This window comes from Sceloporus occidentalis, unplaced genomic scaffold (assembly GCF_023333645.1).
Source record: "Sceloporus occidentalis isolate IW3139 unplaced genomic scaffold, rSceOcc1.0.p SCAF_3, whole genome shotgun sequence".
NCBI lineage: Eukaryota > Metazoa > Chordata > Lepidosauria > Squamata > Phrynosomatidae > Sceloporus > Sceloporus occidentalis.
In genome coordinates this window covers 188,337,867-188,345,906 of record NW_028316983.1, presented here as the reverse complement: position 1 = coordinate 188,345,906, position 8,040 = coordinate 188,337,867, and the positions used below count along the sequence as shown (strand labels likewise).

The 8,040-nt window shown below is 38.1% G+C and overlaps 1 protein-coding gene across 1 annotated transcript in view; it reads right to left on the bottom strand.

The window, feature by feature from the left end:
- Positions 1-447: 447 nt before the first annotated feature.
- Positions 448-8,040, bottom strand: part of GREB1L (GREB1 like retinoic acid receptor coactivator) — a 223,387-nt gene continuing 215,794 nt past the window's right edge. Inside the window, exons 31-33 of the mRNA XM_089517153.1 lie at positions 7,515-7,715; positions 6,908-7,046; positions 448-5,332 (exon numbers count right to left, since the gene is read on the bottom strand). Of these exons, the coding sequence (XP_089373279.1) occupies positions 5,169-5,332; positions 6,908-7,046; positions 7,515-7,715 (504 nt within the window). The 3' untranslated portion in view covers positions 448-5,168. The remainder of the gene's footprint in view (positions 5,333-6,907; positions 7,047-7,514; positions 7,716-8,040) is intronic.

Genomic DNA, 8,040 nt, shown 5'->3' with positions numbered 1-8,040 from the left:
CCTAAAATGAGCCTGCCAGAATCAAATCGGGTGTATTGTTCAGCATCCTGTTTCCAAAGGTCTTAGTCATATATACTCTCGGCATGAAGAAATGACTTGAAGAAATACAAACAGTTCTTCAGGAATACAGTGAAACCTAATATCACTACCGCAATTGGTACCATATTTATATGTACTTGAAGATCTTAATCTACATTGAAGTACCAACTTCTAATCTAGAAATAACTCAACAATTCAACTCAGTTTGTCTTTAAGATACTAAAAATATTTGCTGATACCATAGTAAGTACACTAAATATGTGCTTAACTCTGACAAGAATTTTAAAAGGGCTCTTCACCAAATACATGTTCAATGTTGAGAAACTTTATACAACTAAAAATAGGACAGACTCTTAAGTAATATAACATTCATTGAATTTAATGAAAGAACATTATAAACATACTATAGCCACAACAGCAGACAACTTCAGTTCAAAGAATAAAATGTGAGGTAGACTGACTAGTGAAGCTAAATTCACCGAGTTTTGGTTAAGAGTTTATATTAAGGACTGCTTCACACCTGATGAGCTTCCTACATGGACTGTAGCAGACAAATGAGCAGTGTGTGATCAACATACATGATGGCTGCACACATTTAGTTTAAACAAACAAGCATCATTTATATACCGCTTCATACCACCTAAGCAGTGTATAAGCGGTTTACAACTGTAAGCTAATTTGCCCCAACAATCGGTACTCATTTTAGTGACCTTGGAAGGATGCAAGCCTGAGTTGAGCTTGAGCCCTTTTGCTGGACTTGAACTCACAACCTTGTGGTTTTGAGTGAGTGGCTGCAGTACAGGCATTTAACCACTGCGCCACCAGGGCTGTTTATTACATACTCAGGCTTTGGGAAGCTATAGCCAAGTTTGCATGTAATGTAGTAGCTGAAATCCAGTGTCGTACTGATGCTGCAGTACCAGCATAACAGAACTTTCTCTGCTCTTTCCTCCTGTAGCCCTCTTTACCACCTGAAAATGACTCCACAGGTTTTCCCAGCCTTCTAGAGCAGGTGTTTGGGTGCATGGGACTGCAGTGAGGAGGAGTTCCTAATTCTGCTGATGGAAGTACTTCTACCAGCAGCTGTGGTCTTCCATTGGATTCTGGCCTTTGTCATTATCTTATGGTTAAATTATAGTTTTATGTGTATTCTCCCTCCCATAGGGAGAAGAGTTAATGTGTGTAGGAAACTGGTCAAGTGAAAATCAGTCCTAAGAACACAACATTTAACCCCTTTTCAGAGATCACAGAAATCACTGCATAAATTACAGAGATATGCGAGCAATTTATTTATAATTACAGATTACATTCAGTATAACCTGTGACCTGTAACCTACTCATTTTGAACAAGTCCGCAGGTAAAATAATGCTGGCCTATTGAATACATTCATGTCATTCTCTTGCTGGTGAGGCTTGTAACAAAAATAACAACATGGTAGCATTTGGTAAGTTGCGCTGATTTGTTTCTCCCATATATCATCTCTAAAGAGGACGTATTAATGTATCACCTTGATTACTGTGTGAATACACTTACTAAAAAGGTTCCAATCCAAACTCTTCTTTCTTATCTTAGTCACATTGTTTTGAATAATCAATTGTTCTTGTCCAATACAGGAGAAAGCATTTAGGATCTTTCCACACAGTCATACAAAGCTTTCCTTAGTGAAATGATGAGTAGTGAATGAATAGTGAGTAGTGAACCTGTATGCATCCAACAGTGATAAACAAAACAACAAAAATCATAGTTCTGCACAAGTTGCTCAACAGGGAGTGCACAAGTAGAAATTCTTTTTTTAAAAAAACGAATAAACCTTGCATGATCTGGATAGTACTTGAGTGTAAATGCTTCATGCAACTTTTTTTTTAATCTAAATGCATTTCTTAAAAAAAGCAAACATGTCTACAAAGTGATGGATTGTGTAAGGATAAGAAAATACAATACCTAGGATATAGTACATTTTTCTGGGTACTTGTTCAGAAACAAACAAACACATTCTCACAAATGTGGCCCCTAACCCCAAAATTGTGTGAAAAGGCTCTTAGTCTCCAAGTTCCCAGCCTACAGAGATGTTTGTACCTCCTTTACCTAGGGTCTAATTATGTAAGTCTCAGCACCTGGAATTTTTAAGAACTTAGTGCAAACATCAAATATACAAAGAAGATTTTGAAAGCTTTACAGCTGCAAAATTTGCAAGAAAATGGCAGCTCTTTGGAAACTCACAAACTATATTCATATTATGTAGGTATTAAATTCAATCAACAACTAGAACAATGTTACCCCTAGAATGTCAGTACAGTATTTGTCATGCATCTGTAGGCTGTCCAGTGAATACAGCAGTCTTAACAGCCTCTAACTGTAACTGGTGTATAAGCATCTATCAACAATGTAAAAGTATTCACTAAATTATAAGGCAGATTTTGTATGGGTGCAAAAAATCCCAAACAATCTATACTAAAGTAAACAGTTGTTCATTTGAAATATGCTACATTTAAGTAAAACTATAATAAAAACAATTGGTTTGAAAACCATTACTTCCCTTTTCAACTTCAATATATTATGCTTTTTGTTATTTGTAAACAGCTCTTTCACAAGGTAAAAAAGTTGCATTATTTAACACTTTGTTCTAAATGCAGCTTTGGCAGGTGCTTCTTAACTGAATGCAGGTACATGTGTAAAGCATAACAGATATAATGCACCAAATGAATATAATTTTCACCATCATATGAAACAGGCTGCCAGTCTTAAAACATTTGTGCAACACAAAGAAGTGTAAGGATGTGTGTGAAGGAAGAACTATCAATATAATAAAGGATAACTGAGAGAAGCTGGTGGGGGTTATCTGATTAGGGAGCAGGAAAAAGAAAATGAATTTACCACATCACTGCTAACTACAGTATGAAGACCTGATTGTACTAGACTTATTTAAATTTAAACTCAGAATATTTCACAGCACAAAGTGCTGGTGCAAAGAAATTCATTCTAAAATAATTCAGTGCCTACTTAAATAATGTTATTTTGACACACCTTTCCTTTTCAAACAGGCCAAAAGCATGTTGTTCCAGTCAGACACACATGCATTCCTTGCATGTGAAAGATTTTCAGTAGACCTTAGTTGTCCTCATTCTCCCACAGAAGAGGCAGATATGCAGACAGTGTAAGCAAGCACTGCAGATGGAGAGGGTCTTTGTGCCTCTTCCACAGCTCTCATTGTCAAGTTTCTTCTGAGGAATACTCAATATGTTTTAGGTAAGGGATATTAGATCACATAGAAGTATTCAAAAAGGTTACTAACTTTCCCTTTCTTTCACTCTACCTGCATATCCTTATGTCATGTAAGGGTGAAGAAAACAAGGCTACATGAGTCAGTGCGACTGATGCTTGGATCAAATCTTAAGCCTTTAAAACAAACTGGCCAACTTTTCCAGGTGTGTTCAAGACATTTACAAAAAGATGGCTCATGTTGTGGTCCCTACTCACTTGAAAGTGAATTCTAAATAATTTATTGGCTATAATCATGTAAGTGATAATACACCTTTTGTGGGGGGTGCTGCGCAAGAAGGTACCCAGTACCTCATTGTATATCACCCCTTGTCCTGGCTGTAGAATGGCAGCTGTGGGGTTGCAGGCACAGTTTTTCTCCCACTGCTGATTAGTGGGTGTGTGCATGCCCAGATGTGTTCCCACTGTCCTTGAGCACCTGGGGAAGAAGGAGCCATCGTATTCTGAGGTGAGAAATAAAAAACACCATCTTCTCTATATGCACGAACATGGCCCAGGGGCCAGTGGCATGGGAGACAGAGCTGCTGGGCAGTTAGGAGATGGGGGCCAAGACACAACCATCACCCCGCCCCTAGTCAATGCCATAAGTATGCTGGTGGGAACTTGCACTCTGACAGTATTCTTGCTGAATCTTAGCTGTTAGCTGCAACAGCCTGTGGTTTGCTTTGTTTTTGTCATTAACTGCATCATGAACCATGGTGCCTAATTTCTGTTTGATGATCTAGCCATCCTTAGGGGAACAGTAAATGCTCTCAATAAGAGAACAAAAATAGTGTAGAGTGTTCTTTACTCAAAGGACCAGTGGCTCAAACGAGACACTGACTGCAGATGATGATAATGCTTGTAATCAACAAATTTCTGCCATGTAAGGTTGCTTAGACACTTCAAAACAGTATCTGATAACACACTGATGATGGAATTATTTTGATGGAGTTTAAATACACTGCGGAGACAGTATGCATAAGCAATCTTCTTCACCTGGCTGATAGATGCTTTTCAAACTACAGTTAAGTATAATCTGTATGCAGAAAAAGGTTTCTGCGTGCAGCTTTTGTGTGTATGTCTGTGTGTGTAATTTTCTATACTGACATAGAAGAAGCTGATTCTGTTCAGGGGATCATTTCTGTCCGTGCATAAGGATATCTGGATTCAGATCAACAATGGGTATCCAAAAGTTGTTAACCAAACCTGCATTTGCGTACAATGCCTGCTGTACATTCATTGATTTGTTCAGGCTTATGTAGTAAACTTTTAAACTTTTGTGGAAATTTTGCCAAAACAAATTCAATACATATAAAATTACAAACCTTAAGCTAACACTGCACAGAAAGTGAACAAAGATTACTCTTTCAAGCACAAACATCTATGATACTTTGTTGTTTCAAACCCCTGAGTTATAACGTATCAAAAGTACAGATACGAAGAGAAACAAAGCATTCCTCAGTATATTATCTTCAAATTATTCCACATTCCTAGTGTGAACCTCATAAAATGTATTCAAGCTGATACAGAGCAAAAGTCAGTTCAGTTTAATTACCCCTGTTTAACACAGTATGAAGAGATCAGGAGACTCGGCATCTACACATCTCCTTATTTTGGGCCACAGCTGATATACCATAATGTTCTGTAATGGTGACCCATGAGAAATTAGCTTGAATGAATATTCTTTCAATCATAATAGAAAGAAACATATAAAGACTGGTCCAGAATCTGGGAAATCCTTAGAGTAGTGAACATAAGTATTGGTTGCACTTTGCTCCACAGTGATTGTACTTTAAATGAAAGGAGGAAAAAAACGCACAATCAGACTTGTCAAGTTTTCTTCTCTTCCTTTGTCATTTTCTCAAGCTTATATATGGCGTCCAGTCAGAAAATAGAGGGGCTTATCATCACTACTGTTAGCAGTTTGAAATTCATCTCTCAGACGAAACTGCCATTCATCTTCCAGCTCTAAACGAACTATAGTTTGACGCAAGGAGCTCCTGTCTTGGCAAATGACACACAGGGTTGCACCTTAGATCCAAAAACAAAATAGAGTTTATGTCATGATTCAACCGACATGTTTATTTTCTGAAATGTCTTCTGCTAATTGAAAGTATTACCCATATGCAAATAAGATTTACTCCTTAATACAAATCCTTTCCCAAATTAATTTTATAGCATATTTTATGTATTTTGTATCAGAAAACTCTGAGAACTGGATTTCAAATAGCACTCCTGAGAAAACAGGCTCCTTATGCTTTTTTTTCCTATGGCAATTAATCTAAACGTATGGAAGCACACAAGCCATCACATCACATCACATGATGGCTCATAACAGACTGGGAACCTTCTTTCTCTTGAGCTGTCTTCCTTCAGGGGTAGTCTGTTGGAAACTGCTTGCTGCTGCTTCTGGTGGATGCAGCCATTTTTGGCTCTCTTTGCTGTCTTTTGTTCTCTTGGTTTTCACATTGGTTGTCACCAGCAAACAAAGAGATACAGTAGAGTGCTAAAGCTGCGACTGAGCGATAGTGATGAGGTCCCTCAAACATTGGCTGTAATCCTGTGGGTGTACTGTGTTAGTTGCTGCATTTTTTCTATTGTTGTGCAGCAGTTGCGAAGGTAGGTAGACACAATCTGTTAAGCTTCAAGCAACCTACACCTCTAATGAATTAATTTCTTCATGGCTACAGCGTCCATATCCTCCATCCTCCCACCTACACTGGTATATAGTACTAACAGTATTTTAGCTGTGGGCTAAGATCTCACACTGTCTCAATATAGTATTAATACCTGCTGGCAAAGTTAGCTATGTTATGCTAGCACTACACAATCCCTATACTGAATACCACCAAGGCACACAGTGTATAAGAAATGGTGAATAGCTGTCACATCACTGTTCAGTAAGCAATCTACAGAGGCAATATGCAATACACAATGTGCAGCGACACACTACTTTGGTGTGTTACTAGCATTTGCAATGGTTCCACATGTGGAACCCACACCACTATCAGTTCATTTTGCATTGTCCAAAATCGTCATCCTATATGTACAGCACAATTTATGCCTGCATGAGTCACCTACAAGAGTCTGGTCATTGTTTCATCATAGGCTATGACATAATCCTACAACCACACCAGGCAGCTTTCCCATAACTTAATACGAAGGCTTAATGGGAATATTGTGTGCAGCATGAAATTTGTCATGTCAAGGCACATACTGAAGACAATTCTTTTTCACTAACATTACCAATATTCGAAATAGTAATTCCCACTTCATCTTTAAGTTTGACTGAAAAAGAATTATCTGTATTAAAAGGATGCTAGTATACATCCTGAGCCTGAGCTGACAGCTGACTATACAATAGGGATGTTTGCTAAGATTCTGGATTTGGTGTATGATAGCAACCTAATTTTGGGGGGGATTGAGTACCATGGTTCTCAGATTTACATAACACTGGAGAAATAGAAGTGGAGGTGATTGTTGATACCAGCTTCCATTACATTGTGACAGCGCCTTTTTTTGCAATGCCAATGCTATCCTAGTCTACTCTGCTAAGAAACTATCAAGGAAGCACTAGACAACAGGTCAGTTTAGAAATCACATTACCTTTCAGGAATTTGAACTTCTTGAGAAAATCAGCTCCTACAAAGGAGTCACAAAGATATAGAAGAAGTCCACTGAAAAACACCCCTTCATAGTTGACATTAACAGAGTGTGGCCGTGAACTGACATAGCAAAGAGCTACCTAGACCAGAAAAGGGGAGAAAAGTTACACATGCTTGAATGTTCTCTTAAATGTTTTATATTTTAAATCCAGCAAATATGCCACCTCCACATTGGTGGTGAATTTCAGTTGCCCATCCAGATCTAGATAAATCTGAATAAACTGAAATTACTATCTCCCCAAAACTATAAGTTAAAAAAAAAAAGACGGGAAGAAGTGTTGAAATAACATTTAAAAAGAGAAATGTTAAGAATCCAGAGTAAACCTAAATGTATTAGGTCATAGAGATGGAAAGGGCCATAGGATCCAAACTGTACCAAATTAAAAAGTGGGAGATAATTTATGGGTAGCACTAATCACAAGTTTGATGTAAGTCGAGTTCCATTTATAATAATTAAAAACAGTACTAGAGCTACAGCTTCATAAACTGATACTAAGGCCCAAAGGTTCATTTCTATGTGGTTATTTAAAAGATTCTTAGACTTATACCTGAGGCCCAATGTTCAGATAGCAGTCAACAGCCAAAACAGGGTTCTTGAAGTTATGAATGGCTTTTGGGAAAAGCTTGTATGTGGCATGTTGAAGGAACTTCTCTAAAAGGAACTGTGCTGGAGCTGCCAGGAGTGTGTGCTCACTGTCTGGAGCACAGACATACTGAAGAGGCATTATTGGAGTCAAACTCTCTGATACCTATCAAACAAAAAAATGAGAGGTTAAAATGAATTTAGTATGTTGTTCTCCAGAAAACTAGAGGATGCAACTACAGTAAGTTCATCACTATAGTGAGTTCATCAGTTTAAAATTTTGGTCACAATGGCAAGAGTGAGAAAACCCAGGGACAGCTCCTAGCTTGATAGGATCTTTGGCATAGTGACCCCCCCTCCCAAGTCATTAGCTCTCCCCTGCGCCAGTTAGTGGTTAGCAATAAAGGAAGCCCAAGTCAGGGATCAGCAGTGTGGGCTTTAGGGGTTCCAGCAATTGTCCAAGGATACTCTATAGTCTGTGTACCAGTACT